Raw genomic sequence first — 27,747 nt, forward strand, 5'->3', positions numbered from 1 at the left:
TTCCCGAAACCTAATTGGAAAATTATAATTTGTTGCTGACTAACTTTCTTCTACTGAAATTCAATTTTGTAGCTCTATATGCAGTTAAATATAGTGAAAAATCTTCCACCTAACATCACTATACATAATATCCAAAATTGTCAGGCCTATGAAAAGTGTTTTCCACTTGCTTCTACATAGTGATGAAAATTTTCCGATCTATGAAAATTACTCTCACTTGTTTCTACAGAGTAATAAAACTTTCTGATTCACAAAAAAGTTGTTTTACTTCTTGCTTCAAAATTATGAAAACTTTCCGACTTATAAAAAGTTCTTCAATTTTTTCATATAAGGCTTAAAATATTTGGATTCATGAAAAATTGTTTCACTTGTTCCTACATAGTATTGAAAATTGTCTGAGCCATGAAATTTTTCAGATTCTTTAAACGATCTTTCACTTTCTAGCATTTCTATACATGAATTCAATCAATTTCATGATTGCTGAGGAATTGTTACTTGATTACTGTTATTTTTTCGAACGGAAAGTTTTCCGGAAAAATATAGCGTAAAATGTTCCACCTCACATCACTACTTGTAATACACAATTTCGCATGTTTCTGCTTAATGTAAGGTACGTTCATTTCATGTTAACAAATACGGTGTTAGTAGTGTGATAATATGACAAATGCTCTTGCCTTTACACGTGCGTTGTTTGTATGTGATACAGGTTTTCCCGCCATCTTTGTTTACACAAATAGCCTCCGTCACGGACACCCCTGCTCTCTGCGCTCGCACATACACGCGGTGCACCCTTTGGCCTCCTGATGTGGTTTGGTTAGATATTCTTGTTTTTAAATCCGGGTAGAACAGTTTTAATTTGTTTGTTGCATAGTCGTTTCTACAGCATATGTCTAGACTCGTAGTAATACAAGTAAGGAGTGGTCAGCGTGAAATGAAGCTTGATCCATGAATGTAACTACTTGCATAAAAAACATTCCTAAAGCACTAGAAATGAATTTTGCTATCAAATGTCGGTGATTATATATAATAGGTTAGCACAAATCGTTTCAAGGATTTGCGCTACTAATATAAAGGTGGGATTATTTGGGTTCGCACTAGGTTAATAACAGTCCAGGACGTCTTTGAAAATCACAAAGCAAGAATAGTCAAGCAAAATGTTTTATTTTTCTTTTTTAATTTGGCACATTATTTTTAATCTGCACTACTATTGTAAGCTTGTACGGAAATTGCTGTGTAATCATCTAAAAGAGAAGCTTTGCTATAATATTAAAAACTGACATATATGCATTACCCCAATAGATACACATCACATTCACATCAAATAGCTGCCGCCCGCTAATGTCTTATTGGGCATGCTGCTATACTACTGTGGTACTATTTAGGTATTATACTACTCGCTTGGCTTGTTTCCCAGGCTCTAACACCCTCACGTTGGGGTAAGAAATAAATTCCTTTGTGGCATAATACCTAATAAAAGTAAAAATCGCGAATAGTATAAGTGATTTTGCAGGGAATACTTAGAATACATATGTGAGTTGAGATATATTCAATTTAAACATGTTTGTATGAATGACAAAGCAGAAGAAATAAGTTTTAAGACCTATAATGGTGTCATTTAAAGTTATGGCTATAAATGCATATAGAAATATTTCGAGAACAGAAATGCTGTTCAACTTCATTTTCAAGTTCACTTTTCTATGAATTATTATGAGAAGAAGGAAGAACACTCCAAGAAATTTGATAGGAAGGAAAGAAAATATTTCACTCCCTACATATTGACTTATAAAGACCCATACCTCCAAAATGACTATAGTAGCATTCTCATATAACATCGATATACTCTTATAAGTACTACAGCCGTATTTTATTTAGAAGTACTGCTGTTTGCACAAATGTGTTCCTCATAAACATGTCTCCCTGTGCATAGTATGAATATTTATCTGTAAATATAGACAATATGGTGTGCCCAAAGTTGACCCGCACCGAAGATTTAAAAGTGTAATGTCATTACAAGTGTTTTACGACTGATAAAATAAGTAAGTGCATGTGAAGATTATTGTATTAGATTCTACTTTCTGCTAGTGAAAAATTTTTCTATATATACAAAAGCTATATTTAATGTTTACAATTGAAGACCTGAATTGCAGAACATCCCAAGTCCACGAAGACTATACTTGGCATGTTATTCTGTTTAGCTGAAATTATTATTTTTTTAAAAGTTTTGATTTGGACTTCCATATTGTGCAAGTGAATAGCCCTTAAAACATAGATGCTAACATAAAATAACAAAAACGCAAAATACGAACAAAAATGTGGACTTGGAATGTTTTGCAATTCAGGTCTTCAATTTTTCCTAGTTTAAAATGGTTGCGAGTCTTTCAGAAATTCGCCACTTCACTGTGGATGCCAGGTATATCAGTACGTTTAATTACACGAATACTTATCATCACTGAGTCGCCTCCTCCTTAGCACTTTCTCTTGTATCTATGCCTAACAGCTTCGTTTTGCTCTGACTCGGTTAGAGACCGTTCGTGTTTTTTATTGATCACAAGACAAAAAGACACTAAAATGCAAGGGTGTCAGTTTGCATTTTAGTTTTCATGGCATACGTACGGACGATGTATGTATCCCAGATCACATACGAGTTGTAATTGTTCAACAATTACATTCAGTGGTGCATTGAGTTGTATATATGGATGAAAATAAGAAAGAAATTAGTGAAAGAAATGTGACTTTTCAACAGTTATCCTGATTAGGATGGTTGAACGTGACCTGAGGGAATAAGGGCTGATCTATAGAATGTTCAAACATTTGCTTTCTATAATAAAAGGCAATAAATTTCCTAAATTAGTACTTTGCATTATCTATCACAATAAAGAATGCATGTTTTACGCGGGATAGTATCTTTGTTTTAGTCGGGACCGTAATAGGCAAATTTTGGAGGCGTTAAAATATTAAATAATACTTTTGATAAAGTGGATACTTTCAAATATTTAGGATCAATATTAACAGACGAAAATCATATTCACGAAGAAATTAAATGTCGACTAAAAGCAGGGAATTCGTGTTACTATTCGGTTCAAAATCTCTTGTCGTCGCGAGTTCTGTCGAGGAATTTGAAGCTTAAAATATATAAAACGATAATCATGCCTGTTGTTCTGTATGGTTGCGAAACATGGTCGCTTACTCTCAGGGAAGAACATAGACTGAAAGTATTTGAGAACAGGATCCTGAGAAGAATATTCGGACCCAAGAGGAACGAGAATGGGGAATGGCGAAAGCTTCATAACGAGGAACTACATACTTTATACGGTTTACCCAACATTGTTAGGGTCGTCAAGTCTAGGAGGCTTAGGTGGGCAGGTCATGTAGCTAGAATGGAAGAAAGTAGAAACGCTTTCAAAGTCTTGACTGGTAGACCCATAGGAAAACGACCATTAGGAAGACCTAGGCGCAGATGGGAGGATAATATTAAGATGGATCTCGCAGAGATAGGAATACAAAGTAGAAACTGGATCCAATTAGCTAAGGTTAGAAGTCAGTGGAGAGCTTTTGTGAACGCGGCACTGAACCTCCGGGTTCCATAGGCCATAGAGTTAGTTAGTTAGTTAGTATCTTTGCCCCTTACTGTGAGAATGAAATCGGTGCTCGTACCTTTCTACCACCTCGCAATTTAATTAAATGTTATAAAGATTTCAAAAGCCCAAGCCCTAACTAAAGATGCATAAGGGGCTCTTTTAAAGTCAACAAAATTTTAAGTTGCAAAAATGGGACGGTCAGAAATCGGAGAGGACGAGGAGTCAGTCAACCTCTGTTTTCCAGATTTCATTGGGAGCCAGCGATGTTTTTTTAAATTACAAGATATAAAGTATTGCATTACAACATTTGAAGCACTCAAGTAATACATTTAAAAATTCCAGACATGGTCTAACATGAAATGAAATAAAACTTTTTAGTTAATTTTTTGTCCCCCGGGAATTGAACCCGACACCTTGTGCACCAAATCAGAATGCGTTAGTCACTAGACCTGGCCCAAAATATTCCGAATGAATATTATTGCGAATGTATATAATATATATTTCATTAGGAATTTACCCTTAAATTCTTGACAAACTTTAAACGCATGACACATTTTAGCATCGTACTCGTGCTTGATGATGTTGAAGCTATTGAAACAGATAGGCTAGATATTCACCGAATAACTTCTTCTCATCCTAACAGCTACGCCACCCGTGTTGTTCGATGCGGTCGCCCATTATCATCCATAAATGAAAATTCGAAGCAGGCTGTTATTCTCTAAAGATGCACATGGAGAAAGAGAAGAATGGCACAAAAAAGTTTACAAATGAGTGTATTGCGTTCAATTTTTATCTGTTGATATACTCACAAGAAATAACCTTTACATTACGCCTCCTCACACAAAAAATCCTGGATCACGAAAACGATCACGTTCCGCAACGTCTCCCGATTATCATCTCTCACCACATTGGTGTACGTCCAAAACTATTATTCAGAATGAATTTTCCTTTATCTGAGAAATAAACGGTACCACATTTTTTTCTTTTGATGTTTATGGCATCACTGTAACCGTGCCATGGATGCGCAGGTGTCCATAGAACCAACATAACGGTTGTTGGTCAAGCACACCGCCCTCATGAAGTTGACGTGTCATTGTAAAGTATGAGGTCAGGTATCTCGCTGTGATATTAAATCTGTTTACTATTGCACTTGCTGTTTGATGTCGGTCGTTTCTTTCCTAGTAGTTGTTTTCTGCTAATTTGACTGGTAGCCCGGGCCTTGTGCTAGTCACACCAACACAATCCACTTTATCACTCCATAACTGACAGAAGGGACAAGCGGAAATACGTAGGAACAAACCATGCATTAAACAAGGAGAGAAGAGAAAACAGGCAAAATTACGTTGGCTACAAAATCCAAGTAAAATAACAACACAAGATTTCATCATCATCAGGCGAGAAACTTCTAAAACTTTTAGAACAAAGAAACGCAATTTTCTGAAAGTTAAAATGAAGGAACTTAAATATAATAATAAAACCAAACACATTACGGACATTTAAAAGGGCATCAACAAATTTGAGAAAGAAATTTAATTTTTGTTCACAAGATTTCACGTCGAGAATAGCCTGAAACAAGACGATGAGCTGTCGCCATTATTATTTAACTTTGTTCTGGAGTAAGCTATAAGAAAAATCAAAGATAGCAACCAAGACTTAGAGTTGAATGGTATTCATCAGGTTATGACGTACGCTGATTATATAAATTTAATAGAGGATAATAGAAGAAGAATAGAAAGAGTTGTAGATGTCTTATTAAACACATGGGTTTAGAAGTAAATACAGGGAAAACTAAATACGTGGAAGTTCGTCGGTATCGTATTACGGCAAATTATGGATGCGTCAAAATATCGAACAATACTTTTGATAAAGTTCATACGTTTAAATATCTAAGATCAATTTTTATATGGAAACCATAGTCAAGATTAAATTAAATGTCAACTAAAAGCAGGGAATTCGTGTTATTTTTCAATTTTAAATCTCTTGTCATCGCAGATTCTGTTGAGGATCTTGAAGTTTAAAGTATAAAAACAATAATTATGCCTGTTGTTCTGCATAGTTGAGAAACGTGTATACTTGCTGTGAAGGTAGAACGTAGGCTGCTGTAGGTATTTGAAAATAGGATCCTGAATATTCGGACCCAAAAGGAGTGGAAATGGGAAGTGGAGGACGTTCCATAGCAAGGAACTGCATAAATTATACCGTTTACAAAACATTGTTAGTGGCATTAAGTATAGGATTCTCAGGTGGGCAGGTCATGTAACCAGAATGGGAGAAAGTAAGATCACTTTCAAAATTTTAACTGGAACTCCAATCGAAAAACGACCATTAAGAAGACCTAGGCTCAGGTAGAAGACAATGTTAAGATGGACCTCGCAGAAATAGGAATACACAGTAGAAACTGGATTCAGTACTTTCGGGCACAAGGAAATGCATCTAATGCAAAATAATCCCTCTAATTTTTAGGTTATTTTCTCCCAAAAGAATGAAGTAATGCCCTTTCACAGATAGCCCTTTTAAAGGCATAGTGCCCTTTCAGAGGTCACTGTTTCGGCGTAGTGCCCTTTCAGAGACAGTGTTTCGTAGAACATAATTATTGCAACTATTATCTGCTCTTTACTGCTTACATTTTTTTCTTTTTCCAAAGCATTGGTTTACATTTATATAGAATTGTCCTTGCGGAGTTTTTAAATATACAACTCTGGGATTTGATGTGTGCATTCTTTGAAGTAAATGTTTTTATCCTCGAAATAAACAGAAGATAATAGAACACATTGTTTTGACAAGATTTTCACTGTACTATTCTATGACTATTCTTATGTTTCATTAAAATTAAGTTCATTTTATGATTAATACGTGCATATTGACGAACGTGCATCATTGTTCTCTAACTGAGTTACAAATGGCAATTCCTGTTACGAGTTATTTAGAATATAAAATATCTTGGGAAGAAGGAAACAAAAACGTCGTGTAAATGTGGAAAGGATTAAAATGAAGCTACTATGTATTCTGCAGTTGGTGTTTGTTGTTCAGGTATCTTCCAGTGTCCTTTGTGCATTTTAACACCTACCTAAACCTAAAACTTAACAGGTATATTCTTAATATATAACAAAGAGAACACACTTTACTATAAACAACATAGCCATACAAACATACCGTGTTCCTATTTTTACAAATATTTTGTGTTGAACGAGCTAGATAGCTATCGTCATGTTTTCAAGGCTTCGTCTGTGTAAAATAAGACGCAGAACTTAAAGAAACTTTTGAGGGATCATCAAGGCAATATGCTCATGAAAAATCGAACTAAGGATCACACACAGAAAGAGAAAAACAAATTATCTAGTTTCTTGAATTTTTTAGTTTCGTTATGGAATTAAAATTCAAATATTAGTTATAGGCACGTTATTCAACATCAAAACAATACCGAATATATAAGAATAGAAATGATTATACCAATCAAGGCAGATAGATTTAATACTCTTAATAAACGCTTAATAAGTAAGCTCGTTAAATTCTATTTAATATTTACAGAGAAAAGTACATTTGTTACTAGCATCTACTGTGTCGGAATGCAAAAACTTGTTGCCGGAAAGAAATTTTTGTGAGGTATTTGTTTAATGTAACGTTATTAATAATAATTTCACACGCGGAGATTGCGTCATTTAAAAATGTCAAAAATAAAGGATGGTATCCGGAGGAGAGAGGCTGTAAACGAGAGATATATTTAAGAGAAATATGTACTGAAAACAACTTTAATATCACAACATGCTCGAGTTGTCTTGTTACAACTCTAGTGGTGCCACAAGCTCAGGCTGTTACTTCCTACTGACACCACAAAACTATTATGTTAAGTCTTTACCTATTGTATGTTGGGGTCCACAATGACTTGACGGAACAGTATTCACCTTGTGTGTGTGAAGTACCAGGTTCGATTCCAGGTTATGCCACGTGTTTTTTTTTTTTTTTTTTTTTTGACAAATTCCGTCTGCTTTGCTTTTCCTCGTGGTTCCCCAGTTTCCTATCACTTGATTCATTCCAACGTTACCATCCATTTATATATCAAAATTGCACTAAAAATATAAAAGAAGAATATTCGATTGCAGTATCAAACTTCATACTTTTCGGTACTTATTTACAGATATAGAGGTAGCTATCAAAGTAGTGGATCAAACGAAATTCAAATTAAGTGATTAGTACAGCATTTGAGTGCATTTAGAGCAAGGTACAACTTTTGGTTTACGCAGAATTAATGCGAGGATTCATGAATAGATATAGAGGCAAAATATAACATTCATCAATTAGTTCAAAACTCAGTTGCGTCTAAAATATCAAAAATTTTGCTTCAAAGAAGGTACTGTAAATCTCACTTTACATCTTCATTGATGTTTAGGGACGCTTTAGAAAATTTGAGTAGCTGTCGCGTTTCCTCATGAGGTTCGTTAAACAACGTATAAACGACCCTATTTGAGAGTATTAGCACAATTTTATGTTATTAGAAAATAACTTTTATACGAAAAGTCCTAAGGATACAACTGTTCTCATAATGTTTGGCAGTAATTTGAGATTTGACAGAAAAATTAAGTCTGTAAGTACAATACGAATATTTACATGTATAGATACGCGAAACTTACATGTATGAGTGAAGTAGCTATGTTGGTAATTGAAGTTCGCAGTATTATTTGGATAACAATGGTTAAAATAACAGTTACCTTTGAAAATGTTAACGATTTGCTTTCATTAACAAAATCGACCAATATAATCACCCTAGTTTTAATTTCCCAACAAGCCGAATTATAACTTTTACTTTCTATCAAGGGTAATGGTATAGAACAACCCACAGAGGAACAGACCTACTAACATTACAATTTTGTGAGGACTTCAAACGTGATTCGAAAAACCTCAAACGGTACAGTTCATATGTTTTGAATGTAAAAAAGTTACGAAACCCTTTCACTTTGCCGCGCGCAAATAATATAGAACACTCTCAGTTTCAATTACAAGATACAACAACCTGTAATGTTTTAGCTGAATAGTATTTATTAGAAAGACACTCGGCTCAAGAACAATTTGTACTGAACTACCGAATATGTACGACAAATATTTTCGAAACCACATTCTTGTGCGTTCCGGTGAAACTAAATCACTGATAATGAGTATTCATTCCTTCGGATGTGAGAACACATTTTCTCTTCGACATTTTGAAGGGACATGTAATGATCAAACTAATTTCGACTCAAAGCATATCGGTGTCATATGAAGTAAGCTGTGCTTATGTATTAGCGAGTCTGATAGTGGCAGTATTCCTACAGTATAATAATACTGTTAATTACTGTTATATATTTATGGCAATATTTTTTCTTTGTTTTTTTAAAAATAAGAACCTTTAATTAAAATTCAAACTTTACAGACCAACTCGTCGTCCCGAACAGTTTTGTTGGAAATCCAAGACGCAATCTCGCTATAACGCATAATCCCAGAAAATAGTATGTACACGAATAGTACCAAATGGAATGCCATTCAACTCATCCCGTAAAAGCATAAGGTCGAAGTTCGAAGTAATGTCTGTGCAGCAGTCAGTCTCAAGGACATGCCCCTTAGATGCTCCCGAATACAAATGCACGTTCTTTTGCTGAATACAGCAAGAATTGTTACTGATTTGGCTATTATATTTTGTTCAAATTCCCAAATCCATGAATTTTTGCACTTGGCATATCTTTGTTACACGTTGTGGCGTTGACGGCGGTTGAAAAGTTGAGAAATCACAATCGACAGAAAGCGTTGAAGTTGTGCAGCTCTTACCTGAATGTAGAAACAGGTTGTGCAATACGATGACTGAGCTTGGGAATAATTTGTGCAACAATATAATTTATGAATGTTCTCTGAAATTAGTTTTCCATGTTCATCAACCCTTTGTACCTAAATCTGGGTTCTGCTTATTAATTTTGAGTTCTCGATGCGACAACGAACTTCCCACCCAAAATTTATGTTTCAAAATCAAAGCTCTCCCTCATTTGCACAACAAGCCCCTGACCAACTGCACACACGAATTTGCACTACACTATGTTTCGACTATTACTTATTGTATTCTTGCGTAGCACAACAATCGCACTGAACGAATGATTAGTGCCATTAGCTACAGATAGTACATTTTATATGTTTGGGTTTGATCGTAGTATGCAATGATTGTTGAATCTGTTAAAATGATACATTGTATGATTATCAGTCTTACCCAGACTTCCCTATGATCTTATTGGAGTTCGTTGATAATTTTTGACATCAGAGTTTGAGGCACAGGAAAGAAGTAACATGTAGAAAGAAAAGAAAACAATGGACATTATTGACAAATCAATAATTTTAGCGGTTCTAGAAATGAATAGAGATACTTATGATGCAGCTTAACTCCAAATTCACCTCCCGTCGGAATGTGAGAGAGTGAGTGTAGGGAGAGATGACATTTGTTACAATAATTGGAAACGAAAATATTGTCCAATCCAAAGTTTGTGGGGTCATTGAGATAGATAGGCACTCACGATGCAGCTTAAGTGCAAGTACAACCGGATTGGCATTAGCGTAGATGGGGTTTGGTAACATTGACATTACGGACTTTTGTGATTACCTTTTCGTTGAAATGAATATTCTACGAGCAATATTGCAAATACTTTAACAAAAACGGTAAACAGACAAATTCGTGTGGCCGAAACCTCGCCATAGAAAATCTCGCAGGGCGAAAACTAGACGCCTATAATCTCGCGGGTCCAAACTCGCTTCGCTATCTATTTCCTTGGGCCAAAATTTTTGCCTTCAGAAACCTCGCAGCCCAATATTTCCTGGGACAAAATTTCACATAACCAGAATCACGAGCAGGCTAATGTTCGTCATCCAAAATTTTGCTCGGTGAAAAACTTGCGAGATGAAATCTTGCCCGATCAAAATTTCAATAATAATTCACTCAATGAGTCAAAATAATAATAATAATAATAATAATAATAATAATAATAATAATAATAATAATAATAATAATAATAATAATAATAATAATAATAATAGTAATAATAATAATAATAATAATAATAATAATAATAATAATAATAGTAATAATAATAATAATAATAAGTAGAAGTATTTGAGTAACATATGGCCCAAAACGCTCACTTTAGACACTAGAAGTGTAAAAAATTGAAGGGTTTAAACTGGATGGATATATAATCCTAGACAAACTAACAAAAAAGCTAATGTACCCACTGAAACTAGTTTCTTTATGCATCAGTTTTTAATGAAAAATAAATAACTCTATATATTGTACATCTTTATCCGAACTTAACAGATCAGAAGCAAAGTTCATATGCTGATGGACCTTGACGTCCTTCATAAGTATCTACATGCTAATAGTTTCCGAGTTGTAGGTGGTCAAGTTTAGCCACACGCATTCAGAAACAAATTCCTAATACCCAACTCATTTGATCGGGGTCAACCTTAACATGGTGCGAAGCGTTGATCTGTTATTTTTTGAAATATTATGTAGTGCAGAATTTGAACTCGCCACTTATACAGAGGAAAATTTCTAAATTACTGGACATAAAATTTAATGCCGTTTTATTAACAACTGGATTCCTGTATTTTGAAGGAAAATAAAAACAAACATTGTGTATTTCATTTGTAATATAATTATCTCTGTGACACTTTTGAGTTTATAGATGTAGCAATATATAAAACACTGTACACTCAAGAAGTCTTCCTAGTGATTTATGTACTAATGGGAATACTTCATAGTTGAGTTACGCCCCTTGAAGTTCTGGTCAGGCGAGATTTGGACCTGCAAGACTTTCAGCAGGGAGAATTTTGGACGGTGAGGTTTCGACCAGACGAGATTTTGTTCTGCAAGGTTTTGGTCAGGCAAAATGTTGGCCATGACAGATTTCGCCACGTGAGTTTTCGACTAAGCGAGATTTTTGACACGTGAGTTTTGTTCAGGCGACATTTAGGTGCACGAGGTGTGGGATACGCAAGGCTTTTGCCAGGCAAGATTTAGGCCACAAGGTTCTGGCTATAGTTTATTCAAGGAACGTTCAGTACCTCATGTAAACAGATACACGTGGTAATTGCTTCACTTTATTGGTTCAAGAGCCTTGAAACATCCATGCGGCAGAAGAAAATAGTCCATTGTCAAATAAGCTGTTTTTCAATGTTTTTGTTGCTTGTAAGGCTCATTACTAGAAATGCAATTTCCTTACAGTTATATAACAGAAACAACACGATGTCTAAGAACTAAATTTAATTAATGCAATAAAAGAGAATGCGCATGCGCAGAAAGTGGCTTTGACCCACCTTACGCGCGAATCACGGTTTACAGTATGGCTGCGTGCGAGGAATATGTAAAACGCCGACAGGGTACAAGCACGTGCTTCTCGAAAGAAGCGCTGACAGATAGCCAATCATCCGATGACTGGCGAGTAATACCATTCTGTAATGTTTACATCAGGATCAGAAGGTTCGTTGAATGAACTTTAGACGATATTTTGTGCTGCGATAGTTGGAACACGAGATGTTGTAACCAAACCAAACAAAGTTATTATCCTGGTTCGAAGAACGGTCATTTTAGCAAGTTGTTTTAATAATAGGAGAGCTGGAAGAAAACTTTTAGTAAACTACTAGCATATATTACCCGCTTCGCTGAGTTGAAATCAAAATTTAAATGCACAACCCCGTATCTCATGTGTTTATTACCCGTGAAATATGCTGGTTTCATTTTTAATGGCATCGATTTAAGCAGCATCGGAAAGATCATTGATCATTTCAGCGACCCCGAAAACCATGGATTCGACACTAATATTGGTTATTTTCGATCATTATATATATATATATATATATATATATATATATATATATATATATATATATATATATATATATATATATATATCCTCCTCAACCAAGTTGCGGGGTTGAATTTGAATTAAAACGGGAACGAAAGAATCACTGTTCATCTAAGTGACACAGAAAACTATAAATTCGACACTGGCCATTTTTGATCATTTTATATACTTCTTTCTCCACCTCCCCAAGTGGCGTGGCTGATTTTGGATTTAAAAAAGGTCGGAAATTTCACTGTTAATCTGAATGATTCCGGAAACTATGGATTAGACATAATATTGGTTATTTTCGATTATTATTATATTATATAGCTGTGGCACAACCACTGCTATACTGTCACTGTTAATCTCAGCTACTCCTAAAACTATGGATTCGACACTAATATTAGTCATTTTCGATCATTTTTAAATGTTTATCCCCCACCCCTTCGTTGTACCCTCCCCCTTTCCAATTATCAGGGCTGAACTAGGATTGAAACAGCACCAGAAGTGTCATTGTTTGACTCATCGACCCCGAAAACTATAGATTCAACACTAACATCTGTCATTTTTGATCATTTTAAAAATTATCTCCCCCTCCCCTAAGTTGCATCGTCAAAGTGAATAGCCTAAAGCAATTCCTGCCTCTAAACTCATATATGTTGAAAATGTGATTGAAATCGGTCGGGTGGTTCAAACGTGATGAAGTCACAAAGGCAGTCATTTTAATTTTAACTTTTTTACATATATCTCCCTCCTCCCCCTCCCCCTAGGTTGGCTTGTCAAACTGTAACGACAGAAAACACCCAAGGTCCGACCCTCATATATGTTGAAAATTTGATCGAGATTGATTGGGTGGTTCAAAAGTTATTAGGTTTTGTTACTTTTTATTTATACGTCCCCTTCCCCTCCCCTTCCCCTAGGATCTACCGTTAAAGTGAAATTACAAAAATGTTTCCACATTCGAACCTCATGTAGCTTGAAAATTTGATTGAAATCGGTCAGATAGTTCAAGAGTCATTAAGTTACAAAAAGAGTCACTTTCAGTCTTATATATATATATATATATATATATCCTCCTCTTTCCCTACGTTGCTCCGTCAAATTTAAATCACGAAAACGATCTCAGGTCTGAATCCCATCTATGTTGAAAATTTAATCAAGATAGGTCGAGTGGTTCAGGAGTTATTAAGTCTTATTTATTTTATACCCCTCCTCTACCCCTCCGCTTAGTTTTACTATCAAAGTGAATAGCCTAAAACCAGCCCAGCCTCGAAACTCATCCTTGTTACAAATTTGATCGAGATCGGTCGGGCGGTTCAGGAGATTTAGAGCCACAAACATAGCTCTTTTCAATTTATATGTATATATATTTGGTCTAGGAATTAATTCGTGCGGGTGGACAAGAGATGGCGCAACGAACGGAGCGTCCCACAGTTCCGTGTATCCACACATGTGTTGCAAACCCCTGTCATCGCGTATCGTTCGTAGTATAGGGCAGTGGATTAAAGCGTCAACAACACCAGTTTGTAGTTAAGTGAACATGGCGCAATTTGTGCCTGATAAAGTGTTTTTGCGGGGTGTCCTGCTGCATTACTTTAATATGCAGAAAAGTGCGACTGAAAGTCATCGTATTTTGGTGGAAGTGTATGGTGACCATGCTCTAGCTGAGCGAACGTGTCAGAAGTGGTTTGCACGGTTTAGAAATGGTGATTTCCGCTTGGCAGACCAAGAGCGAGCTGGACAGCCAAAAAAATTTCAAGACGAAGAATTGACAGCATTGCTCGAGCAGGATTCGTGTCAAACGCAGGAACAACTTGCAGCAGCATTAGGCGTTGATCAAACAACAGTCTCCAAACGCTTGAAAGCCATGGGAATGATTCAAAAGATGTCACATTGGGTTTCACATGAATTGAAAGACAGAGACGTTGAAAGACGAAAAACCATTTGCGAATTGCTGCTTCAACGACAGAGCAGAAAGGGGTTTCTGCATCGAATTATTACGGGTGATGAGAAGTGGATCCATTACGAGAACCCTAAACGAAAAAAGGCCTGGGTGAAACCAGGTGAACCAAGTCCATCACAACCAAAACGAGATATTCACTGTGCAAAGGTTATGCTGTGCATATGGTGGGATATGAAAGGTGTGGTGTACTATGAGCTGCTGCAACCGGGTGAAACTATGAATGGAGAACGTTATCGACGACAATTAATGCGTTTGAAGCAAGCTCTGGCCAGAACACGACCAGAATGGGAGAACAGACATGATAAACTTATTGTTCAACATGATAACGCTCGCCCACATGTCGCAAAACCGGTCAAAACCTATTTAGAAAATGTCGGATGGGAAGTATTACCCCACCCGCCGTATTCACCAGACGTTGCTCCTTCGGACTACTACTTGTTCGATTGCATGAACAACGATTTGATTGGACAGCGGTTTACTTCTTCAGAAGATATCGAAACATGGGTCTCTGACTGGATCGCTTCCAAGGATGAGGACTTCTTTCGCCACGGAATCCGTACATTGCCTGACAGATGGGCGAAAGTGGTGGCTAGCGATGGACAATATTTTTCTTAAGGTATTTATGTATTTTGTGTTTGTACTACAGCTTCAATGTGTGCGTACCAACCGCACGAATTAATTCCTAGACCAAATATATATATATATATATATATATATATATATATATATATATATATATATATATATATATATATATGTGTGTGTGTGTGTGTGTGTGTATTACTAAGAATAATATTCGTGTTCCGCTATTATAAAATTCAAACCAATAGATATGCTAAAAATATATTTGTTTGTTTATGCCTATTCGTTCATATTTTACCTTATTTATCTGAGAAACCGCATTTCCAAATGCATCAACAGTTCTTGCGGGCGAGATAAATCCCTCAGAATGCGTCTTCGTTTTGTGTTTGAAAACAAAAGGAATTCCTTAGTGTTAAATTGGATGAATGTTAAAAATCAGTCATTAATTGGACATTTTTACTGTACAAAATTTCAAAAGTTATGTATGCTGAGCGAATACTTGCGTTTTGCTGGTCAAGAATGATGCTATAATTTAAGTTTGTTTTACGCATTTGTTTTTGATTACCTCTGACCAATATTTTGTTGTATACCACTTATCATTTTCTTCCTTAAAAAGCTCTGGTTGACACGTGTTTATTATAAGCGAAGAAACGCAGAATCATTTGCTTAAAGGCGTTCCTCGACTGAACACTTTTGTTTTGTCACGGTCCACTTAGAAACATCTAAAGAGTAGATTGCAATTCAGTTCCAGGTTCTTGTGAACCAATGATGTAGTACAGAAATTTCACTCACACTGGTTGATTGTTTTTAATTTTATTTTTATTTACGTATTTATTTGTTAATTTTGCACTTTTTAGTTAATTGAAGCGAGCCTCTTTTTGAGCTGCAGATGACCGACATTCACGAAATTAATCTCTGAGATATGTGTAACCATGTTGAAATTTAGAAAATTAAATGTACCTAGTTGCATTGGATAGGTCTTTATCCGCAAAAGACAAATGACGTCCTTCGGTACATTGTTACATTTGAAGTAGTATGAAAATTATTGTCCTAACGTGATCATAAGAAATTTCCATTTCTTACACAAAGATATTTCAACACTACTAGCACTGTGAAAAATAAACGAATCGCTTTAAATGAACAATAATGTAAATATGGAAAGGTCTACTGTTCTAAATTTTATAATAACCGATCTCTAACGCAATGTTAGTAGTAGCTTCTAGAAAGTTTAGTAGCATCTCACGTATAAGTGAAAAGTACTATTCAGAAAACCAAATCCACAGCTTATCAAGAATTTACATCCTATGAAAGACTATATATCTAAAATGATACATTAATATTAGTACATATCTGAAGTTTGTTTTTTGTTTTTTGATAACAGAACCTTGCTTCACTCTTCAGATACAGGCTGTGAATACAAAGACTCAGCCAATTATTCCGTAAAGGATGGGTAAAGTATAAAACACATCTGTTCGGAGAATAGGTGGCGGTGATTTATAAGCACTACTTGCCATTAAATTCTCAGAAAAGTTTACACGTGCCCGATCAGAAGGTTAGAATGATTTTCTACCTCTCACGGTGTTACACCTGTCCCTAAAGGATTAATACCAGAACATATCTAAATATTGACCTTTATTTTGAGATCACTATACGTTTAAAATGTTTTCTTGTGTTGTAAAAAAAAAAAATATTACAAGTTCATATTTGTGTTTCATACAGTAAGTGATTTCATTCAGTATTGACATTTTTTGTACTGTTATATTATATGTTAAATATAATAAGATTCTAACATTTCAGGAAATAGTGGCCTTTATTGATAACGGTATTCAGACTCCAGTAGGTATGTAATTTCAAAAAATTTTATATTCTTGCATTTCAGATTACTATACTATGCCAGGTCTATTAACTCTAAATACAGAATGCACAAGAATGCAGAATACAGAATGCACAACACAAGAACTTCAAGCAGGTTTCTAAGCATGTGTGCAACATATAACATATGTTTATATTTAAAATATACTAAGTTAACTTTTTGATTTCCGAACTATCTTATAACTAAATTCGAAAGTCTTATTTCCATCTATTTATCTATAAGTATCAGGGTACAAACAATAAGGTATATTGAGAAACCACTCTTTTCTTTTAATTATTCAGTGTTCCAATAATATGTTTCATTACATCTGTAAATCCTCTATTAAAACTGAAAGTAGTGCAAATTAGTCATCTTCGGTTTCACGTTTAGTAATAGAACTTAAATGCGAACAAACAGCAATAGTTCCTTTTTAAATCAATATAGTTTTTCTTAAGTATACATATAAACAAGGTAACCCAAAAACTTATTGCCGTTCTAGACCAATAATGAACCAAATGCAAAACAGTAAATAGTACGTACGTGTATATTCCGAAGTAAACTTCATCAGTATCCAACATATTTTGTTAACATTCTTGCTACTGTACAATGTACTGCTCATAAAACTCGGCGGTCAAGGATTTAGAGAAGTCCGTGAATGTGTTCAGCACGTCTTTCTCATTTGCTACGGAGATGGTTGTAGAGAGAATGAAAATGGTGATAATCTGTTGGCCCAATGTCCGTTGAATATGGTACACGGAACAGTATTTCATTGGCAAGTTGGTGAAGGATCGCCCTGGTCCTCTTTGCCACAGGTAGCTAGCTATTGTAGTGAAGGAACAGCACACCTCTGAGGTTCAACAAAGTCAGCTAATTCTAATTCTATCCATGGTGTACCATTTTCATCTGCTAAGAGTAGAAATCAGCTGTAATGGTGTAACTAAATGGAAGGAGCTCATAATGCACTACTTGCCGACAATTCCCCCATACAGAGAGTAAAACCTTTCACGAGTGCAGCGGGGTGGTCTTGATGTGTGAAAAACTTTGAATCGTCAAGACAACCAATGTCTGGTACGATTACGAGTGTCATAGAGGTTCCGCTTTACGTCATCAGTGAGCAAACGAACAAAGATGGGTGTGTTCAGGTGCCAAGTAAGCAAGAACAATCCGGCTGTCACTAGTTCTTCCTTGTTGGCTTCGGCCAATGTGTGAGATACCACCTTGCGTAAATTGTATGACTTCCCGTCCTACGCAGCTGCAGTCTGACTGTTTCTGCGGAAACACAAATTTTTTCTGGAAGTTCATCACTACTGTTCTCCTCGATGGCTGCTTTCAGGTCCTCGTTATACATCACATATAGTTGCAGGTTCATTCGAAAGGCTCACATCTCTCGAACGGAATTTTTGGAACCTGGCGGTGCGTTCATTTACGACATTATCGCTAAATGCCTGGCAGCTGATGCACCAATTTTAAGTTATACAAGAAAGATAAATGAACAAGTTGAATCGATACTTCATTTGTCTTTAATACTGGATGAGCTATGATTGCTCTATGTACACTCATGTCCAAAATGATTGTCGCATGTCTATAACTGTCTTCTTGTAAGAATATAATTTGATAATGATTTTGCAGGGTACTTTTAATACAGATACTATGTGTATAATCGGGGAATGTACTTTGTAGTAAATTTCATAGGAAAAGAATTATAAATACGAAAATTAGAATGAGTAAATCCAAATATTGCTAAATGGACAAGAAACTTTTATTTTCGATCTATTGTTCTTATTTACTGTTCTTTTGACATGAAATTTGCCACATACGTGTCTTTGCCGATTATATACATACTAACATCATAAGAAATACCGGGCAAATTCGTTATCAAATTATATTTCTACAACATTTTTATAGACATGCGACAATAATTTTGGACATGAGTGTACATATTCTGCCAGCATTATTCAAGGCCTATAGTCAGGCTAAATCCAGATTGCTTTGCAAGCACGTGCGTCATTATGTTTTCTCTGTCTAAGCGCATGATTAATGAAACATCAAAATTGTCAAAAACATTTTGGTTACCTTGTACTACAAAATAGTAATATATTGCGATAGGCTTTTCTCTAATCGGTTCACTGTCATAAGAAATGAATCTCTTCATCCAAATTTCTTTCTGGTATATATATAAGAAACATTCAGCATATTGATATTGAATACATCTCATCCACTAATGTCATTTAAAATTAGAAATGGTAAACATTAACCATTTTCGACTTCAATACTGATCGCTAGAGCAACCCACATTATGCTTAATTTTTTGTTTAATTGTGCTTTATTTTTTTCAAATTATGCTTTATTATGCTTTATTGTTAACTTCAATTATTGTTTTACATTAATTGTGTGTAATGTATAATATTTACTATATATTAAATATTCTAAATATCTTGATCTATTTATTAATATTTTATGCAACCTGTTTCATATTTAATGAACTCTCTACTTAATGCACTGTATAGAGATATGCTTTACTCGAGTAATGTTTTCTCCCTTTTGGGTACCTTAGAGGTGCATATATACAGAGAGGGAAAGTTTAAGATGCCACCAAACAGTACAGAAAGTGGTCAAGTTCAAGAGGTACACATAATATAGTGTGGAGTTCTTGTGTAGTATTCATTGTTGGTGGAAAATTTTCTTGTTCTTTTCTTTTTTTTTCTTTTCTTAAAACCAAAGGATTACACTGACAGGTTTACAGAAATAAAAATAAGCTTTTTATTATTGCATTATGTTCTCAATGATTATACATTGTAAATATTGTTTTGTTTTTAAATATTAATACAGTATGTTAAACTTGCAGTTAAACAGAATTTTCGAAGAATTGTGCTATATGTGTTAAATTATGATTTATGCTTTATTTTCTAAAATTATGCTTTATTATGCTTTTAAAATTAGTTTCTTCTGGACTATTAGGGAACCACAATCATGTTCTAGGTACCAACCATATGTGTAAATTGCTGTTATTCTTTTTATGCTTTTGGATTGCTCTACTGATCCCTATAAAACGAATGCAATAACACGGCCAAAATAATAACAGGCCGTGTAGTATTCTTTTAGAATCGAATTTCTTTCTTCAATCGAATTAACATCCAAAGAATATATTTAATCCTTTCTGTAATTCTTTATGTAAACTAGAATTTGTGAAAATTAGAATTAGGTATACCAGATTGAATATTAATCGTCCTAGAGAAAAAGGAAGTGAAATAAATCGACAAGCTTATTTAAATTCATCCAGGATCTCAACAAAGATCCTCACATGTGTCTACCGAACCCAAAAATAGTAGAATTTTACTACTAATTTCGGCTCCATTATGTAAGCTTCCCTACCCTCACGCACAGCAACTGAATGTTCTTACTAGATCATATGTTTTTACTACGAAGATGTGCATTATGTTGAAACATAAACAACATTCCCATAATAAATGGCACTTCCAAATCTTCCATTTGCGATTAAAAGGAATATATTCTCTATTTGCAGCGTGATTAACACGGGTTGATTTAATGTAACGAGATGGTAACAACAAATTCTTTTGCGACTGTTTTCGAAGAACAAACCTAATGCAGTAAAAATGCATCAAGCTTTAAAAAACTGACGTAATAATTATGTTGCACAAAACTAGATCTACATATATGATCATTTTAAATATATTTCATTGCATTAAAATTGAACGTGTGTCCAGATAATTTTGATATGCTAAGTCGCCACTTAGGGCAATTTCTCATGATGATTAATCATTTTAAGATCCAACACTAAGGGCGGGGAGATTTGCTTAGTGGTTTTCAAATCCCCTGGGTTTTCTAATTTAGGTTTTTAAAGTTGGAGAGATTTGGCTTGTGTGTGTCAAGAAAACCCGAGGTTTTTGCCCCCTTGGTTTTGGCAAAAACACCAGCAAAACACCAGTGGTTTTTCGTCTGGAGAGTTAAATATCTCTGAGTTTTCAAAAATGAAGATATTTGGTCTACAGTGAAAAAACCCAAGATTTAAATACCTAGCACTTTACTGGGGGAAATTTATCCTACTGGTAGGAGTGTTTTTTCAGACGAATAATTTCCTGTAATCAACATGGACGAAATAAACCACATCGATTACGTGGGTGATGTTACTGAGAACCAGCCACACAAAAGAAATTATACAATACGTGGCAGAGTAGATCCTTTGGCAGTCTACAGTAATGAACAATTTGGAGATCGTTTTGGCTATACCAAAGAAACTTTCCGAGTATTAATGCATCTGATTGAAGAAGATCTACACAAACCAGTACGTAAGCATGACTGCTACGCAAATTTACAGGTATTGATTACATTACGCATTCTCCGCACAGACACTTTTCAACAAGTTGGTGGTGATTTGGTAAATGTGCATCGCACAACTGCAGGAAAAATATTTCGCAGTGTAGTTGGAATTATAGCTAGAAGAAGGCCCCAGTTCATAAAAATGCCTGCAGAAGCAGAAGTGCCTGTAGTGAAACTGAAGTTCTATGAGGACTTACAATTCCTTGGTGCATTTGAAGCAATTGATTGCACGCATATTCCAATTCTGTCACCCTCTGGTCCAACTGCAGAGTTGTACAGAAACAGGAAAGGGGTACATAGTATCAATACACAGCTCATTTGTGATTCTAATATGAAAATATTAAATATCGTTGCACGTTGGCCTGGCTTCACCCATGATTCAACAGTTTCGAGGAACTGTTCCCTGAGAGTCATAGCCGAAGAAAGAAACCTTCCTGGATTATTAATAGCTGACGGTGGTTATGCTTGTACAGCGGGGGTCACTTCTAAATAATACACCTTAGCCGTAAATCTCCATATGGCTGTACCATTTAGAAGTGTCCCCCGCTATACAAGCTACAGTACATGTTAACGCCTATTCCAAATCCTCAAAACGCTGCAGAAGAAAGATATAACCGTGCTCACAGGAAAGCAAGAAACGTTCGCTGGGTTCTATTCGATTAGACAGACAGAGAAAATAATACTTTTCAGTCACATTACAGCAAGTCGGTGGATTTCAAGAAAAACCCTGGGTATTTCACACCACGGATGATAATGAGCAAATCTCTTCACTGAAAAACCCGGGCTTTTGCAAAAATACCTCGGGGGCAAATACCTAGTGTTTTTCTAAAAACCAGAGGTTATTTTCCCCACAGCAAATCTCCCCGCCCTGAAAGAAGAAGAAATATTCTGCGATACATGTCTCATATTGTACGAGGTTTGAATAATAATAAGAGTAATAACAATAATTATAGTAGCTCTAGGATTTGTTTTAGTAGTAGTAAAAGAATAATAAAAATATTTACCAAGAAAGATAGCATTCGTAACGTAAGAAGTAGGGATTTCAAGTGTTTCTATTAAATAGCAATCTATTATCCTCTTTTTAAACACATGTTAATAGATTATTTATTCTACTTAATTTTCTTAACATATCAATCACACATTTTCTCAAAAGTCGGAGTTCAACAGATTGCACATTACATCTAGAGAGTTACTAAAGAATGTCAGAAACTCTTAGACTAATTTCCTTGAAGTTAATCTAACTTTTAGTTTTGTCATATACAGGCAAGTACTACAAAGTAATTATAAATTATCCACAGTATTTTAAAGTAAAACATGTTAAACTATAAATGCAATAAGTCTGTGCTAAGGATTAAACAAAAAATACATGTGAAAGTTTGAATTTCAATATTTGTATTCTTGACCTTTGGCGGTTCAGGCAATACAAGCCTGATTTCCAAAATGCTGCGTATCAGCGTTTAAATCAGCGTTATGTGCTGTGTTTGAAATGTGAGAAATTTCTTTCCGTTGTTACTGAAAATTGTACACTTCTGAGTAAGTTTGTACCTCTACCGCCACATCGCCAAAACATTCTGAGGTGGTACTGGCAGTCTACGATCATTGGCTGCCTATATAAAGATAAAAGCGTAGACCGTTGAATTGAGCTATGTATTTATGATAACTTAGAACATTTGGTATTGCTCCTTACTTCTCCTAGTGTGTGTTTGTGATGTTTCCTTTGTAGTACGTGACATATATATATATATATATATATATATATATATATATATATATATATATATATATATATATATATATATATAGTGTATGTACTTCCACTACCATACCAATTTTGGGAGACTCAGAGTTCACCTCTGGTGCATGGGCTCCTTGGTTCGATTTCAGCTCGCGCAAAGTGAACTGTGTTGTGGTGGACAAAGACTGTGTGCGTGGGTTTTCTCCGCGTTCTTTCGTTTCTTCCCACTTTATTCATTCAACCATTTCATTCATTTCTCATCATCACCGTCTCCTTTAGCCTAGCCGGCATAATCGTGGAACGTAAAACTTGAATATTTCATTTCATTTTCAATTTTGGGAGAACTCTAGTCCAAAAGTTTGGTATTAGTAGGGATATGCTAGAGCAAATTTGGAGAGAATTTGCAGAGCACATAAACATGTGTCATGTGACCAAAGGAAGCCACATCGAACATTTCTAACAGTATGTCTCAAAATTGAACTTCTGTATATTTTTTATGAATCATTCGCTATTGAACGTATTACACTTTTTAATACAACCCTTTTAAAAATAATATTATAATGTATAATCACCATGTATTCACAAATGTTTACATAAGGAGTAGAACTTTACATAAGGAGACAAACAAGTTTGTTCTTACACTGAAAGATCTTCAGTATCAGTTAGAAAGTAGATGTAAGATATAAAAAAATGTTTATTAATACTTTTTAGTATGAAATGTATCATTGTTCACTTTGGATTTGTTGTTCGTTGCAGGCGTAAGAAATAATTTTCCAGGTGGACTAGGGTCATTTCTGAGTAATTTATTTCAATCCGTTGGAGTAAGTGGACCAGGGGGAAGAATTCCTGTTGGAGTTGGTCGTCCTCCGAAATCTTTGTATTCAAGAAGTGTACGCCCTGTTTCTTCAGTGAAGGGTCTTTCTCCTGCCTACTCAGCACCTCCTGGCTATGCTGCGGGGATGTATGCTGGGTATGGTGGTGGACCAGGAGCAGGGAAGGGAGCCGGACAGGGAGCTGGACAGGGAGCGAGTTCCACTGGAGCAGGAGTTGCAGCGGGTTTTGGTGCTGGATCGTCACAAGCTGTCAACTTGTCACCTTTGTGGAATGCGCTCTTCGGACAGTCACAACCAAGACCACAACTTCCAACCTATTCTATTGCTGGATACGGTCCTGGAGGGTTCGATGTTTCCAGACTATCCGGCTCTACTTTGGATCAAACCCAAGTTCCTGTTAGGTTTAGGCGACAGTCATACCTACGTAAATATGTTTATTCCCGTTTTATTTTTCATGATCATATATATAACAACACAGACTGACTTTAAGAATATCTGGAATAGTGTGAACTTTTTTTCGTGATATGTTTTGTATCTATTGTTATGAAATCTGCAGTTTCGTAAATTAGACTTTTCCTTGACGGAAATTGTGGAGCATTACACGTGTACTTTAAAAATCGGTAATTAATTTGATAGAGACGATATCCATTTCAATAGTTACTTCCTACCATGAATGTTGAAAGGTTTCAAAGAATGGACTAAATTATCACATATAGAATACACCTAATAGGTTTAATTAATCATTTAATGATTTCAGACTTTCAAGTCAGCCTGTAATTTATTTATTTTGATGATTACTTACTTTAATTTATACGTAGACTATAATTACTAACAAAGATTTAATTTTTCGTGATCTGCTGAAGTGATAGATAAAGAAACATTTAGCTTAAACAGTTGAAATAAATGTGAGTTAACTACGATGAGGTTGTTGAGGATTAGCTTAATACTTTGCCTTTATAACTTTGTCAGCATTATCGGAGATATCATGATATTTGTTGAAATATCTAAGAATTATAGATAATGTAATATCCAATCAGAGATGGCCACGCTCACTCATGCGCCATCGGATCTTTTCCACTTTCGTCGAAATATTCTGTACAACCTTCCTTTGGATCACACGACTCGATAGTTGTATTAACGTCAAGTTGTGAACCAGTTTAGTGTGAAAGGACACACAATATTGAAGATAGAGAAAGCTGATAAGGAAATCGAAGAGTGAGAACACACATACGAAAAATACATACACAAAGTAGCTCAGAAATAAATTAACGAATGTAGAACAGATCTCTCAATTTATGACGTTAACTTTTTTATAACATTGCGTAGCTTCCTAATAGATTTTGCATCTTTCCAATCCACAAGAATATATCTATATAAAAAAGAAACAGAGACATACAACTGTGCAAAACGAATAGACCATACATCAACATGACCTCCTTTATTCATACATCGTAATTTATTAAACCATTGTCATATCATGATCATTATAATGGACTTAAAATACTGTATTTCTCGATATATATCAATACTCTTTCTCTCCGTGTCAGATATCAAACGTGAAGGAATTTTGGTAACGGAATTCTGAAGGATTCCACTTTTTCTGAGTTAGCTTTAATACATCATTGCTTTCAATTCACTGTGAAACAATATACAAATCTAATACAAATTAAATAGATTCTGCATGTATCAGTTTTTGGGCAATATATTCGCCTACTATGTGTATTAAATCCTCTAAATTTGAATTTCGACACATCAAATGAGCCAATATTGTGCTTCACATATGGACAAATACTACAAACTTTATACCAAGCCTAGTTTAATTTAAGTATTACATAACTAATAAGAACTATAATTCAAATTATCAAAAACAAAAGTGAAAATTAAGTATAAAAGTACCAAATGGAATAACAAAACTATAAAAATAAGAATAGTCATTGACTAAAGCGAAACATCTTTTAATTGTAACGACCGATAACGGGTCGTTATAACTAGAACGCCAGAATTTTGTTGGTTAAGGAAAGAATTGTTAAGACAGAGGACTTAAAATAGATGTAAAACTAGTACTACTAACATTCCACTAACTCCCTTTGACCACGATTAGAGATACGTTCGTGACGATTCATCCCTGGCCATACCATAAAATATTTACTGTACCCAATAGACTTACATACGTTGAATGATACTTACACCAAATTATACACGTTTCTCCACATGCAACTTGATATAATGTAATTAAACAATCAGGACTACCTTTTATGACTGTGAATCTGAAATGTTACTTCATTGTAGATTTTAGCTATCCTTCAACCCTTGAAGGCAGATGGGGCTATAGAGAAATTGAAGATGCTTTAAATGTACAGTCTGACGTTTCAACGAGGATTGCCTAAATAATTAACACATATATGCATGCTTTACATCCTACTAGGACGTACCATCTTACTAATCCTGAACACTCAAAAATTTCTTGCGATACAGATCACTGATCTAATCCACTTCAAGGTACCGGTACTCATATTCTTATCCTTTCTTTAGTGGGCAAAATTTCGTCCAAAATGAGTACCCAGTAATACTTCTCTTGTATTTCTTCCTCTCCTTGTTCGGCCTCCAACTAAAATCAGCATTTTTAGCAAATGCTTGAGTATAGGAATAAGATATTCTCCCAGGGTATTGGGGCTTGTGTTTCTTCACTCTCCCAACTTACTAGTGGTACTAGTTGCTTTTGTTTCTATTTTCCTTTCATAAAGTTGGTACGCGTGCCACAAATTTGAAACTACCATAGATGGCACACTTATATATTCCTTGTCCAAACATGCACGAGATTCTGGAAGCTAGATTGAGATATTTATCCATGACTGAATGCGGCTAAATATACGGGCAGTTTCTATTATCTTTCTGTTTCTGACTCTCTGAGATATATAACTCTACATTGAAAAGAGCAGAAAGACATTGAAACAGGTTGATACATTACTTCTGTCTCAGACACCTGTCATTGTATATGAGAGAGCGGAAACAGATACAAATTGCTGGGGGATTTCTGTCTTAGATATTTACGTATTACTCAGAATGGAGGAGTACAACAAGTAGAAACAAGTTCGTATATGATTTGTGTCTGAGACATCATTAATTACGAGAGAGTAGTATGAAGTAGAACAATGTTGATCGCTGATAAGAGAAAATAGAAAGAAGTAGAACGCAAGAAGTCAGAACAACGTGATGGTGATTCAAAAAATTATAGACACAATGACCGTTTGAGAGCTCTGTAGCAACACATTATCATTAAATGCTGAATATGCAGGTAGTTATAAATTTATGGAAAATATTGAGAAGGTAAACCAGTCAAGATCGATATGGCATGTTACCTTTTTTCATTCTCACAATCGCTCTCATGTGACAAACAATGGAATCATAAAAGTGTGAATTTAGCAAGCGGAATATTGCACCACTCCGGGAGTACTGCATCACCAGTTCCGTGATATAGTATTGAGTCGTAAATCTGCGATGCATTCCTGTTTCCAGAAGAGGCTATATGTGTTGAATTATGTTCAAGTCCGGGAATAGAAGAGTACGGAGATCTTCAACTTCATCCAGATGTTCTTCAAACCACGTCGCAATAGATCCAGCTGTATAACTGTGCGTATTATCACTTTCGAATATTATGTCACTGCTCGTGAACAACTTCTGCACATTTGGGTGTACGTGGTCCTCTAAAATGTTGCTATAATCATGGTAGTGACACAACTGGTAAGAGTAAATGCAAAACGGACTGGAAATTAGAATATCGCAGCCGATAGCATCACTCACAAGCAGCTTTGTTCGTGGTTAAGTGTAGATGCCGAAGACTAAAAACATTCTTTGTTGTCTGCAGCATGTACATACGACCCGTAGTTTGAAATTAGATGAATGAAGATTCATTCGCCTACATCATATTTGCGATTCATGTTGTAACCTTGTTGCATCATTAGTGCCGTGCTAAATAGTTGCGATCCTTTTTGAAATATTTCATCGGTGCAATCCGAC

At 35.3% G+C, this 27,747-nt stretch overlaps 1 protein-coding gene across 3 annotated transcripts in view; it reads left to right on the plus strand.

The window, feature by feature from the left end:
* The first annotated feature begins 6,402 nt into the window (after positions 1-6,402).
* Positions 6,403-27,747, plus strand: part of LOC145683733 (uncharacterized) — a 114,896-nt gene continuing 93,551 nt past the window's right edge. For 2 of the 3 annotated variants that reach the window (XM_081755253.1, XM_081755254.1), the window contains exons 1-3: positions 6,403-6,608; positions 16,770-16,812; positions 23,654-24,154. In XM_081755253.1, coding sequence (XP_081611379.1) covers positions 6,567-6,608; positions 16,770-16,812; positions 23,654-24,154 — 586 coding nt within the window. In that variant the 5' untranslated portion in view covers positions 6,403-6,566. The remainder of the gene's footprint in view (positions 6,609-16,769; positions 16,813-23,653; positions 24,155-27,747) is intronic. The other variant, XM_081755255.1, reaches the window with a different exon arrangement.

The sequence above is a fragment of the Thermobia domestica genome, chromosome 4, assembly GCF_964235325.1.
Source record: "Thermobia domestica chromosome 4, izTheDome1.hap1.1, whole genome shotgun sequence".
NCBI lineage: Eukaryota > Metazoa > Arthropoda > Insecta > Zygentoma > Lepismatidae > Thermobia > Thermobia domestica.